Below are 24394 nucleotides of genomic sequence, written 5' to 3'. Positions count from 1 at the left end.
CTGGGGAACAACCAGCTTTCCACCTAAATCTGCTTGCATTTCCCAATCACCAGCAGCTTCTAAACAACCAAACTCCTACCTACCTGACTTGTCACCTCTGTATTTCTCCCACTAACACACAAACTGGATTATTCTCTGTCTCTTAACACCTCCTGAATTTTAGTGACATCTATTTTCACTAGCTGCAGCTAAGCTTTTCAGCACCTGATTGTGTTACCACGTGTACCTGCCTTGTGACAAGCACATTTTACAGCCTGACCAGATATGTTTTTATATTGCAGTACCTGAACACGATTAGCATGATGGGTCCCCATTTACCCAGAGTTTTAGGTTCTGGGGGGTCGGTAGCACATCATATGTAGCCCGTTACAGGAATCCAATCCGACTCTTTTCCATATTCCACAGGTCTCTCCAACTAAGCTTCCTCTTCTATTCAATTCAATTCAATTTTATTTATTATAATATTTATTATAATATAATATAATAGTCTATTATAATACAAGTTGTCTCTAGGTGCTTTCCAGAAACCCAGAACATGCCCCCAGGGCAATTATTACATGAACAATGACAAGTAAAAACTTCCCTCTAGGAGGGAAGAAACCTTGAGCAGGACCTGGATCTTAAGGGGGACCCTCCTACTGAAGGCCAGCTAGGACAGGAAAGGGGAGATCAGAGAGAGAGACTGAAGAACACAGAGAGGAGGGGCAAAGATATATTGTACAAAATAAAGGTAGGCTACAAAACACAAGACATATTAGTATTAATTATTCATTAGAATCAGAATCAGAATCAGAATCAGAAAAAGCTTTATTGCCAGGTCAGACATAAATCAGACGAGAGAACTTGACTCCGGTTTACAGCGCAGCAGGAGATGATAGCAGGAGAACTTAGAGTACTGTGTGCATATTACTGATACGTGGTTAGTTGATGTACTACAGAGACGACGATATAAGGAAGTGTAGACAGCTGAGGGGGGGGTTGCAGGTGAGCATGCAACTCTGGAAGCTCTGGCCTGCAAACATGCACAGCAAATAAAAAGAGGGGGCAGACCAGCAAAACAAACTACAAGAACAATGGAGAACAATGACGGTGATGAGATACTTCTAATTAATAACTGTGGATTGAGTTTAAGAGTGGAAAGAGAAGGAGAGGAGAGCAAAAGGGGTGGTGGGCACCACTCATCATGTTTGTGTCCCCCTGCAGCATAGGGATATAGCAGCATATCCACAACAAAGATATTTTTTAGACGTGCTTCTCTAGTCTTGTCCTATAGCTGCAGTTATACTGGTCCTAACACACTAGAGTTTACACTAACTAGAGGTTTACTAAACACTGACTATAGACTTTACTAAACAGAAAGGTTTTAAGTTTGTTTTTAAAGGTGGGGGTGGTGTCAGCCTCCTTAACCCAGATTGGAAGTTGGTTCCATATGGTTCCTGATAGCAGAGGCTCGTCCTCTACATTTGGATACTCTAAAAACTACGAGTAAACCTGCACTCTGAGAACGGAGAGCTCTGTTAGGAACATAATGTGCGATCAGGTCTTGCAGAAATCGTGGAGCTTGGCCATTTAGGACTTTATACACAAGTAATGAAATTCTGAATTGGATTCTAAATTTTACGAGGAGCCAATGGAGTGAGGCTAACAGTGGAGAGACGTGGTCACTGTTGTTGATTCCTGTCTGCACTCATGCTGCTGCATTTTGGATCAGCTGGTGGCTACTCAGAGAATTACTTGGACATCCTGCTAATAATACATCACTGTAATCTAGAAGATAGAAACATGTAAATTCCGTGTGAACTCTACCTCAGATCTTTCCTTCCTGCTGTTAGACTTTACAATCAGCACTGCTCGGAGTAGATCACACAAAATACACTGATACACATACCAAATACAATGGTGCAATTAAAACTAGTGCAATATTCCCAAATTCAATATACACAGGTCAAACAATGTGTCAATAATTCTTAGAGTCAAACCCTACCGTTTATTCCTCTATTTATAACATAGTTAAAATGTGTAAATTTTTATGTACAGTCTGTTTATTTTTTCCTTTTTATACCATGCCTTACTGTTTTTATTCTATTCTGTCTTATTATTCTAGTGAGTAGTCTTCATTTTTGCTTTGCCCTTTCCTAATGTAAACCATGCAAATTTCCCCTTACAGGACAAATAAAGGTTATTCTATTCTATTCGAATTAGTTTTTCAGCATAATTCTGGGAGAAGATACTAATCTTTGCGATATAACGGAGATGGAAAAACGCTGTCTTATAAACCTGATTAATAAGTTGTATAATCGACAAATCCACTGCGTATCAACAGCATAGCAATGAAAATTGATGCTGTGGTTCTGGATAATACTTCTCAAGGGCATGTATCAACTGAACAAGACTGAACTGAACCATGCAGAAGACCATAGCAGACCCTTGTCTGTGCAGAATAAACCTCATGAACTTGTAGAACATGAACTTGTCCTCTCTACATTTTCCCAGTTTAACCCCTGTCCCTGCTTAGCTTGAGACGCTGCCTTTGGGCCCCTTGATATCTCCACCTGTCTATGTACCTGCTCCACAATCAGCTTTCTTTTTTCTTTGGGACCTGTTTTATTCCACACCGGTTTGCCTGAGGCGTGGCCCAAGCCTCCCTGGCCAAACTGAAACTTACTTACAATCTCTTCTTGGCAGCTACAAATAAAGATAATAATAGAAGCAGACAGTGAACATTTTTAAATTAATTAAATATGCTTACTTAAATGATCCAGGTCTTTTTACTGGCATAATGGAGCTTTTTTTTTTTTTTTTTTTCATCATATAATGAAATGCAAATCTACCTTACAATTTTCTACACCAGAGCTTATCTGTAGAAATGATCAAACACTGAAGAGACTATCATTAAAGATTTTCAGCAACAAGGAGCTTCTCTCACTGATGCACATGGACATTGTACTCCATGTGAAATATATAAACAGGGGCACCAAAGAGAAAAATTATTCCCATCTGTGTTAGAAAACATCCATCTTTGGGCTGCCATTCTTGGGTATAATTGTAGGTAGTTGTTTTAAAATTGTCTCCCTATGCTGTGAAATATGTTTGTTCACTTCATTTCAGGAGGAAATATTCATATCAAGTTACATTTTCCAGCTATTATCAGGCACGATAACAGCCCAAATGTACAAGATGCATATATTTGGGCACTGCACGGACAAAAAAAGCAAAACAAAAAAAAACATCAATACATCAAAACATCAATACTGTCAGAACATAACATCAAATTCAAAAAGCACGACATTCCACAGAATGCAACATCATTGCAGAAAATACACTGTTGCCCATAGTGTTGGAATATAACACTTTTTAAATATATTCTCATTAAATTATTGTAAATAAAAAGAAGTTTTTTTTTAAAGCACAATTATTCCAACTTTATGGCAACAGTGTACAACAAAATGAAAAATGCAATATACTGGAAAATACAGCAACGAAAAACAAAAAAAATAGACAGAACATAGACAGAATCGGCAAGGCATTTAAGACAGAGTTCTGGCTCTTCTCTATTTTTAAGTCCACATATACCAGACTGCAGTGCTAGAAGAGTGGGTTGAAGATGAAAAAGTGTGAGTACAAAGCATGTGATGGATCAGTGCTTCATGCCTCAGAGCTTGTGGGCAGTGAGTCAGATGACTTTAGATGTTGTAAACAAAGATAAGATTTTACACTGTAATGATGATGAGCACCTAAAATTTGCTGAAGTAATATAAACTGCTGCCATGGCTATTGTAAATACTGTTCAGATTGATGCATTGTATGGACATCATTAAAGAAATTTTAAATCAACAACAGCAAAAGAAATTGCTGCAGAAAAGTATTTGTGTTATGTGGTATGATTGATAGCTGGCTACTGTTAAAGGTTAACCATCATCAGCTAAGGGCCAATCCCAATACACCCCCTACTCACTACCACTAACCCTCACTCACTACCTCAGTTTATCCAAATAACGCCTGTTAAGAAATTTGCTCCGATGTTTTCGGGGATGAGAAGAGCCGCCGGCGATTTATGGTTTCAGCGTTAAATCGACGCAGAGCCTACGGCGTAGTACTGTGAGTGTTGTCGCGTAACCTACGCCATAGGCTCTGCGTTGGTGTAACGCGGAACCATAAATCAGCCTTTATTCTGGCGGGATCTGATGATACAATGCAACAACGAACAAGCGAGTGATTATGTACATTCACTGAGTGAATATTATGAAAGTAAAATATATATTTCTCGCTAGAAATGTAATCAAAATGCATTTTTATGCAGAAACTAACTCAAAATATTGATTTTATTCATTTTATGTATTAAGAGACCACTGCAACCAAATTGGATTGATCTGGAAGGTCAAAGCAGCATCAAGCAAAAAACCCCAAACCCAGTTGAAGGCTGTTAGCCAGGGGTAGCCAGGGGTAGCCAGGGTTGGCGTGTGTTCTAGCTGGTTTCTAGATCGCTTGTTCCCCTCATTTGCCCAGTTTTGGATTACAATCACTGGGGTGGGCAGCATCAGTTCCTACTTACATGGTGCTGTGCAGTATTACAAAAAAGAGGCTTCAGTAAACTTAAGAGTTTTTTACACAGGACAGATCTTAGCTGTACAGATCGATGGGGAGTATGGAAAAGAGGTGAAGGAGACAGTGCAGACAGTGTAAGTGGGTGGAAAAGAATGTCAGGATTCTTTGATAGCAGGTAGCATCGACAATAAAGAAAAGGTTTTACACTGCATTAGTGAATGTAGTCCCTTTTGTGTGTCTAGGTGACAGCACTAGTGAGTGAGAGACAGGAACCAGAGCTGGAGAAATTAAGATGTTCAGATTTTCTTTGGATTAAAAATAAATATGTCAAAATGTCTGGGTCAGACATCCTGGAAATAAAAAACATGAGCTGGATTTAGAGGATTTGGATACTCAGAGGGATGCTGGAGATGGCGGTTTGAAGAAAAGGGGAACACAAAAGGAGCTTTCTGGATATGGCAAGGGAAGAAATGCAGTTAATGATGTGACAGAGGAAAATCCAGAAGACTGGGGAAGATGGAAACAGGTGATCTGCTGTGGTGACCCCTAACGGGAAAAAGCAGAGGGTAGAAGATATGAGAGAAGCGTGGCATTTCTTTGAACCTTTATTCAGTATGATCATGTGATTGAAATGAAATAATGAGCTTCAATTCAGCTCCTAAGACTCGAGTAAAGAAAAGGTTCTTATTTGAGTTTATTTGAACCATCATTGAATGCTGCAGTAATGCCTCATTTCCGCTGAGTGGGTCAGTACGGTATTTTGTGTGTTTCCATCATAAAATGGTCCCATTGAACCGAACCATACTGTACCATTTTGGGGCCCCTGTTGTTTGTAGTTCCATAGAAACAACAAACAATGTGGTATGGATTTTACACACGAAGTATCAAAAGCAAAGCATAACAAAAACAAGCTGCTGCATGACCTCCATTGTCGCTGTTGGTAGCGTCTCTATAGTAGCTTCGCTTTTGTTGTTGTCGCACTGCTATGATCCCACCCATGGACTGTGGCGGTCTGACTTGCAGTGGAAACGCTCACCTGAATTGTCTGGACCATTCTAAACCATACCGAGCTGCTGAGTGGAAACGAGCCCTAACAGTCCCTCCCTAAGATCAGCAGGGGGCTCTGTACCTTCAGAAGTAAATGAAGAGAAAGGATTTGAGGACATTTTTGGAAGAGATGGAATCAGAGATTCATAAAATAACTTTTTGTCTTTGGATGGGTTCAGAGGACAGGGGTAAAGTCATCTTGAAGAAAGACAGTCAGGATATGTCTGTGTTACACTAGTGTACAAAAACAGCAACAAATATTGATTGCATTTTTTTTTAAATCAGAAAATTGTTACTTTTTCCATCTTTCATTTAGTTGTTGGCATTCGTTAACATTGTTTTGTCTTGAGTATCAGAAATCTGAGTCTGAGCTCAGTTTTGGAGCTGTATGCTCATGTTAATAGACTGCTATCAGTGAAAGTTAATTAAACCAGAACCACACGGTTAGGGCTTGAAGCTGTACCCTCTATAGGCGCTTTTACACTAGTACCTACTTAGCGCGACTCGAAAATGAGCCACAGTGCAGCTGAGTAGGACCCAGATGCAGGAGAGACGCAGAGGCAGGAGTTCCAGAAAAGTGATTTATTATAATGTAAAGTGCTGCTGAACAGGAATTACCAAAAACACATGAGCATTACCCTGACAAAAATACAAAAACCTGACCTCAAACACAGAGGGCAAACACAGTACGGACCGGCAAGGAACAAGGGAAAGATAAGACAAGATATACACAAAAGGCTTGACGACACAGGTGCAAAGGATCAGGGCAGATGGGAAGGGAAGTCAAAAATAACTTGAACACAAGGACATGGGTTTTCAGAATAAAACACGAACCGTTACATAAACACAAAAATCATGACAAAATGAAGGCGGTGTCGATAGATGCCTAAAGCAAGAACACAATTATGAGTCACAGACCAGATATTTCTAAATCAATCAACAATCATTTATTGCAACATTCAGCTGAATGGAGATACAATACAATTACAGCGAACAAAAGCTTCCCAATCCGCCTGAGTCGTGTCTGAGCGTGGAGTGGGAAGCGCATAAACTTATAACCCAGACCCAGGCACTCAGAAACATGATAACACTCTTTTCCTCCCTTCCATGAAACCTTCCGTTCCCATTGATAACCTTGAGAGGATGTGATTTTCTCTCAGTTATACAGGGAGTCAGGAGTCCACAACATCCGTTAGTGGTTATCTGCGTTAAACAACTGCTAAACCTTCTGTCCTGTTGCACACAGTTTTTGAACCAGAGGGATATTCATTAACTGAACATTACATGCATGCAGTAATTTTCTATTAACCTAAGCTGCTAAGCAATCCCTTTTATCGAAGCAAAAACAACTATTTTAATGCATTAGTAATTAGCTGCAAACACACAACTTAAAATTGGTTGTTTTCACACACATATATGACTTTTATTCTCCACAGCTGTCAAGAGCTTTAATGCTTACTAGGATGTCTATGATTGTCAAATGTGATTAACAATGTACTTCTGAATGCATGTAGTTTCCAGTTTTTAAACCTTAAAAACTGTCCTGCATCATGAAGTAGGTTAAAGCGACACTACGTAACTTTTCCACCTTAATATCATATTTCCAGAGTCATTGTGATGGTACATCAACTTCCAACAGGTTTAATGACACCTCTGTCATGGTCTGAGGGGTCTGTATCACCTTCACTGGCACTATGTAACTTTGAGGAGCATGGTAGGAACTAAAAAAGCAACACATCTTGTTTTGATCCAAATACCGTAAATTCAAGAGGTGGGAAACAGTCATTGACAGAGATACAAAGCTTGTGGGACTTCAGTGAACCATATTGAGAGCTATTATCCACAAATGGTGAACCTTCCAGGGAGTGGTTGGCCTGCCAAAATGACTCCAAGAATACGCTGCCGACTCATCCAAGAGGTCACAAAAGAAGCCAGAACAACATTTAAAGAACTGCAGGCCTCCCCCCAGCGAAAGTCAGTGTTCATGCAGCTACTGTACAAGAAAGCGAAAGGGAAAGAATGTCATCCATAGGACAGTTCCAAGACCAAGACCACGGTTGACCAAAAACCACAGAGAAATGCACTTGGATTATGAACCATGACAGTTTACTGAAGAACAATAGCAAGTCCACCTCTGATGTCTCAACAAAAAAAACCAACAGAATGATAGTTTTGAACTAGTCAAAGTCTAGACTTAAATCCCACTGAGCTGCTGTGACATGACCTTAAACAGGTTATTAATGCTGGAAAACCCTGAAACTATTCAGCAAAGATGAGTAGAGTGGAACAAAATCCATCCACACAGAGGTGAAAAACTAATTATTAGGTTTGGGGCAATTACTTTTTCACATAGAGCCAGATTGATTTGGATAGATTTCTCCTTAAAAAACTGAAATTGTAATTTTAAAACTGCACAGACTTTTTATTGAATGGACATCAAGCTTTTTTTTTTTATTTGGAAATCTTTTTGAATAAGTGAGTCAAAAAATCGACCTGTCCAGGGTGAACCCCTGCCTCTCGCCTGTAATGAGCTGGGATAGACTCCAGCAGACCCCCGTGACCCTGCAAAGGATAAAGCGGGTATAGAAAATGGATGGATGGATGAGTCAAAAAATATTCCTATATCTTTGTTTTCCTTTTAAAATAAAACCTAGTAAATGTAGTAAAGGTTTTAGCATTAACCTTAACTCTAGTCTGTTAGAGTCAGTAGTCATAGTTGCAGCTATAGAACAAGACTATAATAGTTAGTCTCAAATGTAGCTTCGTGGTAGACATGCTACTATAGGCCTATGCTTTAGGGGAACATGACATGATCCACTGGGCGGTGCCTCTCACCCTTTTTCTCTTCTCTTCTCCTCTTCCCCTCTTCTCTTCTCCTTTTCCAATTTTTATTTATTATAAGTATCTCATAGCCATCATTTTTGCCATCAAAGTGCCCTAGAGACAAATTTTGTTGTATAGACGCTATATAAATAAAATTGAATTGAATTGAATATTATTCTACAACCTATCATTAAAATCAGTGAGATTTGTCTATTAAATAATGTAATCATTCTGAAAAAATTGTGATATACACTCAATCAACAATACAAATGGCATTGAACTGTAATTTTAGTTTAAATAAATGTTCTTGAATTCTGGCAACCACAGCTACCAGTTTTATACTCAAAACTTGAATGTTATTCCCTGGTAAATACTTAAATGTTTAGAGTTTCTACCACAAAATGAGGAGTATTTATATATAATGTAATTAAAAAAAAGATCAGTTTCATGTTTTTTTTACATTGAAATTTTGGCAACCACAGCTGCCAGTAATTTATCACAAAGAGGATTTCAGTGTTCAAGGATTTAAAAAACAGTGCATTTCTATGTTCCACATACAGTCTAACTATGTAAAAAATGATTTTCAGTGTTAAATATATGGTCTATATGTGTTTTTTAATTACAAATTCTTTAACTTTTGAAGTATATTACTGATCTAAACTCCAGTTATAACCTTAAAATGTACAGTGCTTTTCTGTAATATGAAAAAACTTTTATTGTATTTTAACAGCAAAATTCTGACAACGGCTGCCTGTATTTTAGCGTAAAAATAATATTTAAAATTTATTTCTATGTTAAATGTATGGTCCAATACACAAAACTGTGTATTTTTGTGTTAAATAATCATTTTAATCTTGTTAAAAAAAAATGTATTTTTGTGTTAAATATGGTTTATACAGGTATTTTTCAATGGCAAATACTTTAATTTTTTAAAGTGTAATACTGTTTAACAGTGCTTTATTGTAATTTGAAAAAGAGTTTTGCATTATTTTTTTACAGAAAAATACTGGCTAACACAGCTGCCAGTATTTTTCCGTAAAATAGAAGGTGTTTCTGAATATATGGTCCAATGATATAAAAAAATAGAAAATTTCTGCTTAAATATACAGTTTATACATCAAAAAAGAAGTGTATTTTAAAATATATATATATATATATATATATAAATATAAATATAGCCTAGAGTCTATTCATATATTTTTCAATGGGAAATACTTAAATTTCTGAAGTTTGATACTGTTATAAACCTCAGTTATTACTGTAAATTAAAAGTTCTTCAGCTTAATGTGAAGAAATGTTGTACTGTATTTTTTAATGGACAAATTCTGGCTACCATAGCTGATAGTACCCTGTTTTTCTGAAATGTTACCTTTTTTTTTCTTTTTTTTTTTGTACAGTGTACTGCTTATTGTGAAAAATGTTATTGATATCTCTTTCTGCTATGTGCAGTGAGTATTTGTTTGGAACCTTAAAATCACTGAGTCATTCCAGCAGAGTGACAGAGACGAGCTTCAGCAGGCAGTCACCAGTGTTGCACAGCTGCAGTTCATTTACCAGATTAATGTGTTTCTTTATAGGCACTAAGATACTGACATTCTGTCAAATTTGTAAAACTGGGTCACCAATTTTATTCAGTTGGCCTGCACACACTAGCCCAAGCAAGAGAGAAAAAACATGTTTCCTTATATACACAAAAGTGGCATTCTGGAAAAAAAAGTGTGACTGGACATCCTGTGCTGTCATTTTCATTACGTTTATGGTAAACAAATAATAATTAAAAAAAATCATAGCAGAGGAGATGACGCTATCCACTTTCTTCATCCCTTTAACAGACTGAGCGCATGAGAGGCGCGTGGAGAAGAAAGTGATGGTGTGTGTGGGTGCGGGGCACGGGTGAGGAGAAGTTGACTGGGAAGGTTTGAACAGTGTCACGACACAGATTCAGTTGCATGTACAGCATCAGTACAGTACATAAAAGTTATGTGGCTCCTCCAGCTGGAGGAGTCTGGGTCTTTCTTACCAGATGCTGTTTCATTTGTGAGTGGGTTTTAACTACAAGCGTTGCTCATCACTGTAGTGAATGTGGCTCTTCTGTTCTTATGACTATGGTCGGCATGTCCAACGTGATCAGAAAGTTGTGAAGTTCTCACACTTCTCACTATGTTACAGAATGGGGGGGTGGCCCTTACATAAACCACCTGTCTATCCTTTTTCATGCCATTTTGTACCTCCGGTGGCGGAAAATAGAAGGTGATCTAATTTCATGCCCTTTCGGAAAGTGGCTCTTGTACACTCTTACATTTTCTGGAAGTGACTCTTACATATTCTTCCTTGAGCCGCCACCTTATGTGTGTGTTCAATGATCATAGGAGCTCAGTTGGCTTTATGCACCAGGTGCATAAGCACAAAAAAACCCTTAGGACCCGTCCCCTCACCCGAAGGCAATAGGAAACTACCCTCTCGTTCCCCGGTGTGAGCTCCAATGTTCAGGCACCGGGGGGCAATAAATATGCCCACTCCTGCGCAGTGCCTCTCAATTGGGCAACTCCAGAGTTGAGTCAAACCTCTCTCAATGAGATTGGCTCCAGAGCCAAAGCCTTGTGTCGAGGTGAGTCTGACTAAATCTACCCGGAAGTTCTCAACCTTGTGCACCAGCTCAGGCTCCTTCCCCACCAGAGAGGAACCAGCTTCTGCAACTGAGGCTCCTCACGTAGAACCTGTCTGTCTTGGGTGACCGTGACCCTACCAGCAGTTCAGAAATGAGAGGAACGGCCCCTTTGATCTGACTGGTGTTTTTTTTATTGGACTTCTGTGCTCATCATGGATTGTCCATTACAAACACCATGTTCAAGCATAAGGTTGTCCATATGTTCACTTGGCACCAGGACATCCTAGGTCGTAAACCGATGATCAACTTCATAGTTGTATCATTGGACTTGCGGCCACATGTCTTGGACACTCAAGTGAAGAGAGGAGCGGAGCTGTCAACTGATCACCACTTGGTGGTGAGGGAGTTGGCTCTGGTGGTGGGGGAAGATGCCAGTCAGACATGATAGGCGCAAACGTATTGTGAGGGTCTGGCAGGGTCTCCTGTCAGAGAGCTTCAACTTCCATCTCCAGCAGAGTTTCAACCATGTCCCGGAAGAGGCGGGAAACATTAAATCTGATTGGACCATGTTGCTGACGGGAGCTGTGGCTGTGAGATTGTCAATGCTTGTTGTGGTGGTAATCCACAAAGGCAATCCCTAGTAAAGTCTATTCAGGGATACTGGAGAGAAGGGTCCGCTGGATACTTGAATCTTGGATTGAAGAGGAACAATATGTTTTTTGTCCTGGCCTTGGAACAGTGGACCAGCTTTATGCCCTCAGCAGGGTCCTGGTGGGGGCATGGAAAGTTCCCCAACCAATCCACATGTGTTTTGTGGACTTGGAGAAGGCATTCAATCATGTCCTTTGGGGATTCCTGTGGGTAGTTCTCCGGGTGTATGGGGTGCCAGAATCCCTCATACAGGCTGTCCAGTCCCTTTATGTCCAGTGTCAGAGCTTGGTCCGTATTGTCGGCTGTAAATTGGACTTGTTTCCTGTTGTACTCTGGCATGGCTACCCTTTGTCATCAATTCTGTTCATCACTTTCATGGACAGAATTTCTATGCACAGCTGAGGAGTGGCGGGGGTCGAAAAGGGTAGAATGCCCTCTCCGGGTCGGGCATCAGATCCTGCCCCAAGGGGAGGAGTTCAAGTATCTCTCGGTTTTGTTCACGACTAAGGGAAAGATGTAACGGAAGATTAATAGGCAGATTGGTGCGGTGTCCTTAGTGATGCAGACTCTGTAATGATCTGTCATGGTGAAGAAGGAGCTAAGCCAAAAGACGAAGCTCTCGACTTACCAATTGACCTACGTTCCTACCATCACCTATGGTCACGAGCTGTGGGTAGTGACCGAAAGAATGAGATTGCAAATACACGCGGTGGAAATGAGCTTCCTCTGCAGGGTCTTCCTCAGAGATAAGATGAAGCTCAGTCATCTGGGAGAGGCTCAGACTAGAGCTGCTGTTCCTCCACATCAAGAGGAGCTTGATGAGGTGGCTCGGGCATCTGGTGAGAATGCCTCCTGCACGCTCCCTGATGAGGTCTTTTGGGCTTGTCCTACTGGGAGGAGACCCTGGGGGAGACCCAGGACATGCTGGTGGGACTATGTCGCTCAGCCGTCCTGGGAATGCCTTGGAAATCCCCCAGATGTGCTAGAGGAAGTGGCCATGGAGGGGGAAATCTGGGCTTCCCTGCTTCGGACTACTGTTGGGGACCAGACCGGATAAGTGGATGAAGATGGATAGATGGATGGATGGATCACATACAGGCACTGTGACTGGCAGAAGGGGGAAATGTTCCTCAAATAAATGCCAGTATGAAAGCACCTAGTATGTAAAGGTCTTGTGTATTATAACAATTGTCTTGGAGAATGTTTTAACGAAAGACTCCTGTATGTTTTGGTACTTACATACTGGCAACATGTATGTTGTACATGTGCCAACCATAGTTAGCACAGAGGAGCCAGACTTCGCTAAAGGGACCAGTAGCTCTCTAAGTTAAAATCCACTCACAATTGAAACAGCAGCTGGTGAAGAATACCTGAACACTTCCAGTTGGAGGAGCCGCAGCACATGTATTTACTGAACTGATGCTGTACATGCACTGAATCTGTGCACGTAGTTAATTCAAACCTTCGTGGTCAACTTCTCCACACATCAGCCTGCCACACTCACACATACCATCACTCTCTCATGCACATGACTCTCATGCATGCGTACACATGCTCAGCCGTTTAAAGGACATGACACACTTATGATATGAGGAAAGTTGATAGCTTCATCTCCTCTGCTAGGATTTATTATTCTTATTTTTTTATTTGCCATGAATGCAATCAATGTGTGCATGTTACATTTGGATGAATTCAAAGTTCTTCAGCAGTTCAAAAGGTTTTTCACCATCTTCATACATTTCAACAATTTTATTTAAGATCAACACTACTTCAGCTATCAGTTCCTCCTTTTATGACTTTCAGCCACTTGCTAAATTCTGGTAAATGTAATCATTGTGCTAGAGTTTTGCCTAAATTCTTCAACTCATCCTCCTCTCTTGAACAAAGTTCATTTTATTCTGCTCTATTATTCTTCCAGTCTTTAGCTTATCTTATTTTGATGTATTGTTCTTCTTTTCTATTGATCTTTCTGCCTTTAGCTTATTCTTCTTCTCTTCAATCTATTATTGTGACCATCTTCTTGTCTTTACCAAATATTCCTCAGTGCCACCTCCAGTCTTCAACTCTTATTTCTCGTCCTCCATCATCTTAAGAGTTTAAAAAAAGTCTGAGCTACGTTTTACCAGTTTCTTCAAATTTTCACCCGACTTTGGCAGTTTCTTTTATTTTTCAAATTTCTTTTAAATTTTCAGTAGTAGCCTACGGCTGTTTTTTTTTTTTTTGCAAAGTTCAGCTCTCATTCAGCATCCAATCCCCCGTTTTTTTCAAACATCTTCTAGGTATTATCAGTATTATTATTATTACTATTACTATTGATACACGGGTCCCATTACTGTTTTAGAAGTTGTGAACCTGAAGACAATAGCACATGATTTATGATCTACTTTCTCTTTAATATTTCATTTTTCACTTTCTTATTTGCCAACTCAGTCATTGACTGATACTCATTGAGATCATTCATAACAGGGCAGAAATGTTTTTGAAAGGAATAAAAGTGAAATAATGTTTGACATGATCGCAGTCAAGGCAAGGCAAGGCAAGTTTATTTGTAGCCTATAGCATAATTCAACACAAGGTAATTCAAAATGCTTTACATCAACATGATTCATTGATTGAAGAATTTATTAGAAGAATTGCATAGGATCAGGTACAGTTTCATGACAGTACAGATTCGCTGATACAAAGTCAACTAAAAGGCATTATTCCAAGAAAGCATTACACTTGTTTACATTGGAGACCTTTTTTTTTTTTAACTCATATAACATTGAATGACATACAGGTAAGAAACAGTACTTTGTAGGGAAGATTGTAAAAAAAAGAAAAGGGGGGAATTAAAGCATGAAAAGCAGCAAGACACAATTAAACAGTAAATAGCAAATAAAATGAAATAAAATGATAAGAAAAGAGGCAAAATAATAAATAGCACAAGTTGTTAAAAAGTAAGGGCAGTAGAGTAGCCTATTGCAGGTATTTAATTTAAGAGTTCGCTTCAGTAAACAGTAATGTAATGCCATGAAATGCTCCATAAAACACGTATTTATTTTTGTTTTTTGTATTATGTATACATTTGTGTTAATTCATTTACTGTGTCGTTTATTTTTATTTTTTATAAACCAAAATACAAGAACGAATTTTTTGAAAATCATCTTACGTCACTTCCGGATGAAGTCGGACAGTAGTAAAAAAAAAAAAAGAAAAAAAGAAAAAAGAAGATCTGTTTGTGGTGAATTAGTGCTAGCTTGCCACAGACAGGTGCTCTGTATACTTGAGTAAAACCATCCATGTCCAGGCTAAAGGAAGGTCTCCAGAGTGGTGTGTTGCGTGTGTTTACATACAGGGACGCTGCTGTGAGTCGGTGAGTCGCTGCTTTCAGCTGCGCGTTAGCGGCTAGCGGCTAGCTGCTAGCGAGGTGATAACGCTCAGGGCTGATTTATGGTTCCCCGTTACACCGACGCAGAGCCTACGGCGTAGTGTACGCGGCGACGCGCACTTTACGCCGTAGGCTACGCCGGCGTCTTAACGCGGAACCATAATTTAGGCTTCAGGCCAGCAGCCCTGTGTCTGGTGTTGGCTGTTGTGATTATTATTATTATCCTGTTATAGTGAGTCCAAGACATCTCAAGTCACGTCGATCTTGTTCGATTTAAGCAGCCTTTTTTCCACAAATACCACAGAATGAAAGTAGTTTTTATTGTTTTTGTTGGGCGAACACACACCAGACGGATAATGATGTCGGTAGCAAATGACCTTTTAATCCATAAATCCGGGTTGGCACATTACTTTGCTTTAATGTCATCGCTTCCTCATCATTGAGATGCCTGGACACTTTTACATTTAGGCTCAGTGTCTGTTTAATTTCATTTGACTTGCATTGTTATACCTTTCAAAGTAGTGACAATAGCAGGGGCGATTAAACATGTAAAAAACATGTTTAGAAGGACATTGTCTTTGCTTGTTATGCCTTTGTTACTTGTGCATGCTGCATGACGACTAACCATTTTAATGAGTTTCCTCTTCTTTTCATAAGGATCCAACTGGATCGGTGAGACCAGAAGACTTTGGCGCCGTGGTGTGCCAGTTGATATCAAGACCAAAGGACTTCTAAATTCAGGTAAGTTCATGAAAGGATTTCCATGCAGGATCCAAGTAAAAAGATGCTTCAAAACAGACTTTCCTGGACCTTGTCACCAATTGCTGAAGATGGTATTTGCCCATGTGTAAATACTATGTTGTTTTTGAAATATTCTGTTTATTGAATTGTTTTAGTTCTTAAAGGTTGCATTTTATTGGCATCATGCATGCATCATTTTCCCTCTACTCTGGTCTAAATCAAGTGAGATTTAAGTCAGTCCTTATTTATTTATTAAGTGAATTAGTTTACTTTTTTTTAACAGATCAAATGTGTTGGCTGTTTCCTTTCCACTCCTCCCCATTTGTAATAAATTTGTCAATTTTTTTTATAGATCCTTCTCATGAAGTGGTATACAATGAATATTGCTCGGTAGCAAACAGTGACTGATTGAACAGAACACTTGCAATCTTCCCTTTTAAAAGCATTATCGTTTTCCATACTGTCAAACATAATACTCTTTAATATAGAAGAAGTTTGAATTGTTTAAACTATTGGATGATTGATCGAGTATTTGGCTTTTATTATGTGATGTTTTGCCACTTCTTGTTCTTGAGCTAAAACAGAATTTATATTCCTCTTATGTTGATCTAGAGGTAGGGCTGGGCGATATGGACCAAAAGTCATATCTCGATATTTTCTTGCTGAATGGCGATACTCGATATTTTTTCTGTTACATAATTGGGGTTTCCCCCAAAGCATTATAGCATAGCATCTCTGTTAGCTTCATCTTTTTCAGTTTTTCAGTTTTAATACAAAGCCACGTGCCAAATGTCACACAGGTACCTTTTATTAACAGAGGTCTGCACAATATCAAAATGTATAAAACAAATGAAATAAAAATAAACTGCCTGCATATATAGAATAAAAATGCTTCTTGAATAAAATAAAACAAATATCCCTTTCCTGCATAACAATTACATTAAAATACACTGTGCAATTAATACAATGTAGACAGTAACAGGCAGACTTTTCCACTGTGCAAATAACAAAACATTTGTTCAAATCTCAAATAAAACATGTAAACAGATATTGCATCTCTTTGAGCAAATCACAAATAATTACAACAAGTCAACTACCGTAAATTTTACAGATTTTGTGCCAGGAAAACTAACCTGTCAACACTGTCAGGTTTCAGCACACAAAGGTACTTTTTTGCCAGTGCGAGGGGTCAGCGTTGATGTACAGTCAATTTGTCGCAAAATAAGCTATATCGATATAAACAATATTGGCTCGTACCATATCGCGTTTGAAAATATATCGATATATATTAAAATCTCGATATATCGCCCAGCCCTGTCTAGAGGTTATAAAAAAGTATGTATATGATTGTAAAAATATATCAGTTATGTCATTTAGGATTTTTTTGTTGCATTTATTGTGTTTTCCTTCCTTCTAATTACTGTTTATCATGTTTAGATTTGCACCAGAAGATGAATGGTCTGTCAATAAGAGAACTATGCTGCCTGTTCTGCTGCCCCCCATGTCCCAGCCGCATTGCAGCCAAACTGGCTTTCCTCCCCCCAGAGCCCACTTATGCTTTACTCCCTGACCCAGATCTGGGTTCTGGCAGTACAACTGTGTCTACGTCCAACTCTGGTGCCGTTCCCACTTCTCTTGGAGCGCCTGGACTGCGCTCGCGACTGAGTACTGGTAGTGGAGGTGATAGGGGAGGCGGAGGAGGCGGAGGAGGAGGAGGAGGTGGTGGTGGTGGTGCTGGTGGTGCTGGTGGTGCTGGTGGTGGAGGAGGTGGAGGAGAAGGAGGCGGTGGGGGTGGCGGCGGCGTTGGCAGCAGTAGCAGCAGCAGTGGAAGCGGCAGCGGCAGCAACAGTGGTGCGGCTGGTAGCAGTAACACCAGCAGTAATGCGAATAGTAGCGGATCTGAAGGCAAGTGGAAGCTGCATCTAACGGAGAGAGCGGAGTTCCAGTATTCCCAGAGAGAGCTGGATGTGACGGATGTGTTCCTGACCAGGTCTAGCCGAGGGAACAGGGTTGGATGCATGTACATCCGCTGCGCCCCTAATGCCAGGTGAGACGCACGGCCCCTTGAATCCCCTGAGACTGAACATGCTCCGATACACACGTTACATCTGTCTTTGTTTAAATTTAGAAATGTCTTGTCCTCAGTCACACAGTTAAATCCATTCATTGTGAGATTCCACACATGATGCCTGATTGCCTGATTTTTCCCATTTTCCTTTGTCCTTCAGGTTCACAGTATTGTTTTCCCACGGTAATGCAGTAGACCTGGGCCAGATGAGCAGCTTCTACATTGGTTTAGGCACACGCATCAACTGCAACATCTTCTCCTATGATTACTCGGGCTACGGCGTTAGTACTGGCAAACCCTCTGAGAAGAACCTTTATGCTGACATTGATGCGGCCTGGCATGCTCTACGTTCCCGGTAAGTAGGAAAAGCTTGGCTGAGCATAGTTTGAAATTAACAAAAAAAACTAAGACCAAACATTTGATTGGCTCAGTTTAATGCAAACTATTACCTGTTGAGCTAAGTACCTTTTCTCTATCATCAGTCAGTTCAGGCACAACTCAACAGTGGCTCTTTATGTAGCAGACTGATGCCTGTTACTGTTAGCTTGATCATTGAACTTAAATGCAGTTTTTAGCTGTTAATGTTCCAATTTTAACCATACGTTTTCACTTTTACACTTTTACTTTGATGGGATTCAGTTAAACAAGGACGTGTATAAACATGGTATATTCATATAAAGCACAAGGTCGCCACAACTTTCCAGAGGATATACAGTATATGCATATATTTTTTTGTTTTAGGCTTTTTTTTCCCTGCTTCATATAATTTAATTTCATGTTTGCAAAGGCAACTTTGAAATACTTCGCAATAACAGCAACCTCCGAAACAGTAACTACTGTAATCTGCGCCAGTGGGTGTCACGGTATATGTAAGGTTTGTGCTCAACTGGGGTTCCCACTTTAAATATGTTATGATATGTTAATTTGTCTTGTGGTAAAAGGTGAATGAAAGTATCCCAAGTATAATAGTCATGGAGAATTATAATCATTTGTTTTTAAAAACTGTCTCTCGTAGAAGAAAATAGTCTTGGATTTAAAGGAAATTAATGAGACGAGAAATAATATCAAAAACGTAGGTATTATAAGCGCAATCCTGACTGCTTGTTGGTCACAACTAAGAAATGGAAAAAAAGAAAGTGCAGAAGCATCCTTTGCCAGATATCCAGGTTTAAAATTATTTATTGAGATGTGACTCTTTTACAGAAGTTGGTCAGGTTAACAGCTTCTCCCCCAAATTATTAGCCACCTTATGGGTTCAAAATGATTATCGTTGTATAGCTATCATTGTGCTTTTTTGATTTTGCTTTGCAGTGTGAACCATCAAGCCACATTAATAGGAATTATAGCAGTTAGAAATAAGCTTTTACTTATTATTTTAAAATTCAGACAGTAAACAAATGTCTGTCATTAAAAAGGTCAAGTGCACTTACAGTTGTGTGAAAGTGTGTCTTCTTCCAGTATTAACATCCACGGTCCCCTTACATGTCAGTGTTTTTTAGCAACACGGTGAACCTGCACGTTGAAACAGATATGCAAAGTGGAGTAAGATTAAAGAGGCAAAAGTGTTACTTACATTATGGAAATGTCGACTGTTAAACTCATGGATTCTGTAGTTAATATTAAACTGGATGGATGTATTTATTTGAACTTTTTCATTAGCTCATTTTCCCTAAAAGTATATTTGTGTTATTAAAATGAATCATTGTGCTGCTTGATGTAATATACCTTATTAACAGAAAAAAAAAAACCTCCATGTTCATGTGCACATATGTGTATACTTCTTGAGTGATATGCATATTTGCAGAATATAAGTGCCAGTGGTTTTTTGTGTTTTTAGGTATGGCATCAGCCCTGAGAACATCATCTTGTATGGACAGAGCATTGGCACGGTTCCCACAGTGGACCTGGCGTCACGGTTTGAGTGTGCTGCTGTGGTCCTTCACTCTCCTCTCACCTCCGGCATGAGGGTGGCCTTCCCAGACACTAAGAAAACGTACTGTTTTGATGCCTTCCCAAAGTAAGTCACTCCCTGAGACGGGCGTGGTTAGGAAATGCTACTATGGTTAAACTTGTATATAATTTCTGTTTTAAATGTACATACAATTTTTTTTCCAATTGTTATGAGTAAAAATGGTCTGAACAGCCTCTTGGTATGAAAATCTCACAATCAATTATATTAAACGCTAACAGGTCAGTAGAGAGGTGGAGTCTTTTAGAAATAAAGAGAAAATGACAGCAAAACCTTTATAGTTTGCAGCATGTCATTTTGTAAAAAAAAAAAAAAAAAAAAGGTAAAACTTAGAGGATCAATATATATTTTATAGTTTAAATATATTCACACCACATTATTTTATTTAATGCAGGAGTTAAAAGATATGCTGTTTCTACTGACACTTCGGTGAGCGTCCTGACCTTTAGAGTCAGGGCTGTTTGCTGTTTCATAACTTCTGTTTTGTCTATCTGCATGCTGGAAGATTCATTTATAGCCAATAAAGTGGTGACTTATTTAGTTATAATTAAAGCCAATGGCTGAGTGAATATTATTACGTGACATTAAATCAGTGAAACGTTATCTCTTGTCTCTATGGAGATTGAGTGTTCATGTAATTTGATAAAGTAAGACAGTAATAGTGTGCTGCATGAGAGATTCTTTTTCCCTATGAAAGTTATAGTAATTGTTTATTTATAATCCCAGTTTATCTCTGTGTGCACTTATGTTTTTATAAATGAGTAATACTGATTGAATTTACTGTTCTTCATAAGAGGAAAACCTAAAATCTTTTAGTGCAATTCTGGTTGAAATGATCAAAAACCTTCAGACTGGCTGAGAAATTGCTGAAAAAAGGCCGGAAAACATGATTGAAATGCACTTTTATTTTATTTTATCAATTGCCATAATGAAAAGGCAAATTAATAAAGAGCCCTTTTGTTTTTTTTCTTCCTTCTTCTTCTTCTTCTGTAAAATCTTCCTCCAGTATCGAGAAGGTGTCAAAGATCCCATCTCCAGTGCTCATCATTCACGGTACAGAAGACGAGGTGATCGACTTCTCCCACGGCCTCGCCCTGTTTGAGCGCTGCCCCAAGGCCGTGGAGCCCCTCTGGGTGGAGGGAGCCGGTCACAACGACATAGAGCTTTACAGTCAGTACTTGGAAAGGCTACGGCGCTTCATCAACCAGGACCTTGCTGCACAGCATGCCTGAGAAACGAACAACCTCTCTGTCTGTCTCTCTGTGGTTGTGTGTATGAGTGAGTGAGTGAGTTGCATGTGAAAGAGGGCGTCAGCATGTATGCGTGTGAAAATAGATGTGCAATTTTGGTCACATCTGTGTGTCTTTGATGCAGCACATCTACAGGTTAAACACAACCTATGTTTTGTTTTCTAGTTTTAAAGATGAGAAAGTCTTTTTAATCTCTCATTAGCTACAGTATGACCATTTGTATGGTGTTGGTGAAACACTAAGGATAAGAGCAATGCTGAAACATGAACTGCAGCTTCAAAGTATAGGTGGACTACATGGAAGTGGGTGAAAGATATTCTTGTCTAAAAAGGCACACAGATGTTGAAGTGTGACGTGTTTGGTGAATGCATGGGTTATGATGAAAGTGTGTATCTTCAAATCTCCGTGGACCTGTGACACCTGAATAATGTGTGCACATGTTAGTATGTGTGAGCGTATGTGATAGAAATGAAGGACATCCTGATGACTTGGACAGCTGCAAGTGGAGGAGGATGATGGAGACTTATCAATATGGATGTTTGTTTTTATTTCTTTTGTTTTTAGCGCGTATGTATGAAGAATACCTCCACAGCTCGACCAGCTCTCTTTCCAGCGGACAAAACACTGGTCAAGCGTGTGCTCCCTCCTCCTCCACTCCTTGTTTACTTTTTAATGGACATCCATCTGACTGCCAGGGCATTTACCAAGTTGTTCAGCTAACACTAACCTGCTCTCTTTGTGTGCTCTGAGGGTTCATCTCTGGTCTTTTCGCTGTCGGTTCCAATGGATATGCAAGAACTTGCTGGAACGCTGTCACAGCTTGTGTGGCAGTTGGGTGTCTCCTACTTTCCCTCATTTTTATTTTTTTTTTTTCAAATCTTTAAAGCTGGTAAAATGACCAGCTGCCATGTTTCTAGGTTGCAGCCTTTAAATCTCCACAGAAATTCAGTAATGACCTTCAGGGAATCAGTTTTATTCCCCACATGAAGACTATACGTTTTCTAGGCTTTAAACAGGTCTACTTTGTAATTTTAATAATCCCATTGGACTGGTTTGCTCAGAAAAAACAAAAAACGTTTATTTCTCAATCTTACTGGATAATGTTGGAAAGCTAGAATGTGCACAGAAACAATGCACATCTAAGAAGACGTTTCACATCTTTTTGTAAAACTGCTTATTTGCATTGTTGCTGGGAGTTTCCCCTCTGTCTTGCGCACACTCCAGGAAGCAACTGAATCCACACAAGAAGCAGCCCAGCAGATAACAAACCGTAAAACTACAACATGTCTGGACTTTTAACTGTGAGCTGGAGAGTGGCTGATATGTGGATATATTTTTTTTCCTTAATCTTTGGACAAAGCCACCTTATTCTTTTTGTACTCTTTGAATTTTGCTGGAAACTACTGGAAAATGCTATTGTTGCTTCGTCACTTGACCGGGGCAGGGGCAGGGGGTTCGGTCAGTATTTTAATTTAATCCCTTTTGCAAGAATGTAAATAAGCAAATTTCTAAAATGTAGTAAAAACCATGAAGGGCGGATGTTGTGAATAATTTTTTTTTTCTTGTGGATGGAATCGTTGGAGCTTGATGCTTTGGTTGGATTTGAAGCCGTAAATATATTTATGGAGACAAATTCCCATTTGGTTTTCCAAACTATTGAGGATTATGTCAATTTTATTCAGAATCCCACAACTCAACAGAACCTTACTTGATTTAACTTCTAATCTCGTCTTGTAGTAGCACTCATCACCAGGGTCAGCCAGCCTCCTTCAGCACATTTATTTCTCCAGTTTTTGTCTCAATGTAGTCAGTCCTGGTGTGTTTCTCATAGTGTTGGGCCATGGATTGTTTCAGAACCATGCTGTTATGACTAACAATGTGATCAGATCAGGTGCAAGGAGGGAACTATCACGCCTGCTTCCTCTGTTTTAACCTCTGTGGCCCTAAAAATGTACAGGAGCTCTCTTATGGGTGGCAGCACGCTTCAATGTGTGACACAAGCCATATTTGAGCCTCTCACTGTTGGTGTGGTGCAGGTTCCACCACACGCGCACACACACACACATGCACACACACTGACACACTTACACACACTATTACATATACATCTCAAAATGCAACATTAATATGCACGCATACATTTACACATTTATATATATATATGTATCAGATCAAGCATGACAAAAGCAGGTCTTAAGTTCAGCACTATTGTATAAAGCATCCAAAGTGTAATAAGGGTATAAAAGTTAGTCTGTGTCTTTTTCATTATTATTGACTGTGTTCTACAGGCCAGTGTGGAGGATACATGTTTCTTGTGTGGAGAAGCCCTGAGGGGTGCTGAGTGTTGATGTAGTATGACATGGTGCTTGCCTCACAGGGGACCCGTCAGATTCAGCGGTAGCAGCTGAGTTTTGTCAAAGGGAACATTTATTATCTCGCACTGATCTGATTGCTCCATTTTTGGGAGCACCAGTGGCTCTCAGAAAGCAGTGAAAAAGGGTCCCGAACACCACTCAGCGGTCCCGTCATCATCGTAAACAGGGAATCTTTTCATCGTCATCATGTGCTTTGTTTCTCTGATAATGGAACGATGAGAAACTTTTATCTCCTTAAACCAGGGATCTGAGCTGAGCTGCCAGAAGTATCAGAGAGAGCGAGTGCCTCTCTCTCTGGGGGTAAAAGTTGTACTCCGTTATTCCTGGACAGTTTGGGTTATCAGGGAAACCTACGGATCCACATTTCAGTCACGGGGTTAAAGAAACTGGGTGTAAAGTTGCTGTTTAACGATGCACCACTACGGTTGACATATATTGTATCCTCTGGCCTTGAATGTTTTTGGATTGCGGGTGGGAGGAAGGGAGGGGGGGTTGGGGGGGCTGAGCAGTTAAAACTGTATGCATGTCTGTTGTGTTCTGCAGAGCAAATGAAGGGACATTATCTATTGTGTAGTCTTTGTGAGGGTAAAGTTGAACTCATGGCATTGAAACATTGAAGCGCTTTTTTGGAAAAAAAAAAGAAAAATGACGGGACATTTCTCTGAATTTTTTATTGCTGATAACTGATGTATTGTGATTTTTGTGCTAGAGTTTGAGTGGGGCGGTTGAGGGAGGGACGTGGGTGGGTGGGTGAGACAACTAGACATTAGTGGACTGTTTATATGGTTACTGTACTTACCTATTCTATTCTTTGTATTATGATTTGTAATTTTATGTTGCTTTTTTGAACTGAGAATATGATGTAATGAAATGAACTAATTGGACTGAATCTTGACCTTTTTATGGACGACGATAATAAAATCACTTATGTACAAAACACGAATGTG

The 24394-nt window shown here is 39.5% G+C and overlaps 1 protein-coding gene across 1 annotated transcript; it reads left to right on the top strand.

Annotated features, from left to right (window-relative positions):
- The first annotated feature begins 14861 nt into the window (after window positions 1-14861).
- Window positions 14862-24383, top strand: LOC133452612 (alpha/beta hydrolase domain-containing protein 17A-like). Its single transcript, XM_061732068.1, has 7 exons — window positions 14862-15029; window positions 15702-15785; window positions 17223-17510; window positions 17565-17832; window positions 18014-18208; window positions 19691-19870; window positions 20829-24383. Exons 3-7 carry the CDS (start codon window positions 17237-17239, stop codon window positions 21052-21054), a joined length of 1143 nt encoding a protein of 380 aa, XP_061588052.1. The 5' UTR covers window positions 14862-15029; window positions 15702-15785; window positions 17223-17236; the 3' UTR covers window positions 21055-24383.
- The last annotated feature ends 11 nt before the right edge of the window (window positions 24384-24394 follow it).

The sequence above is a fragment of the Cololabis saira genome, chromosome 10 (assembly GCF_033807715.1).
Source record: "Cololabis saira isolate AMF1-May2022 chromosome 10, fColSai1.1, whole genome shotgun sequence".
Taxonomy (NCBI): domain Eukaryota; kingdom Metazoa; phylum Chordata; class Actinopteri; order Beloniformes; family Belonidae; genus Cololabis; species Cololabis saira.
The sequence above is the reverse complement of the archived record's forward strand: the minus strand, read 5'-3'. Positions and strand labels throughout refer to the sequence as shown.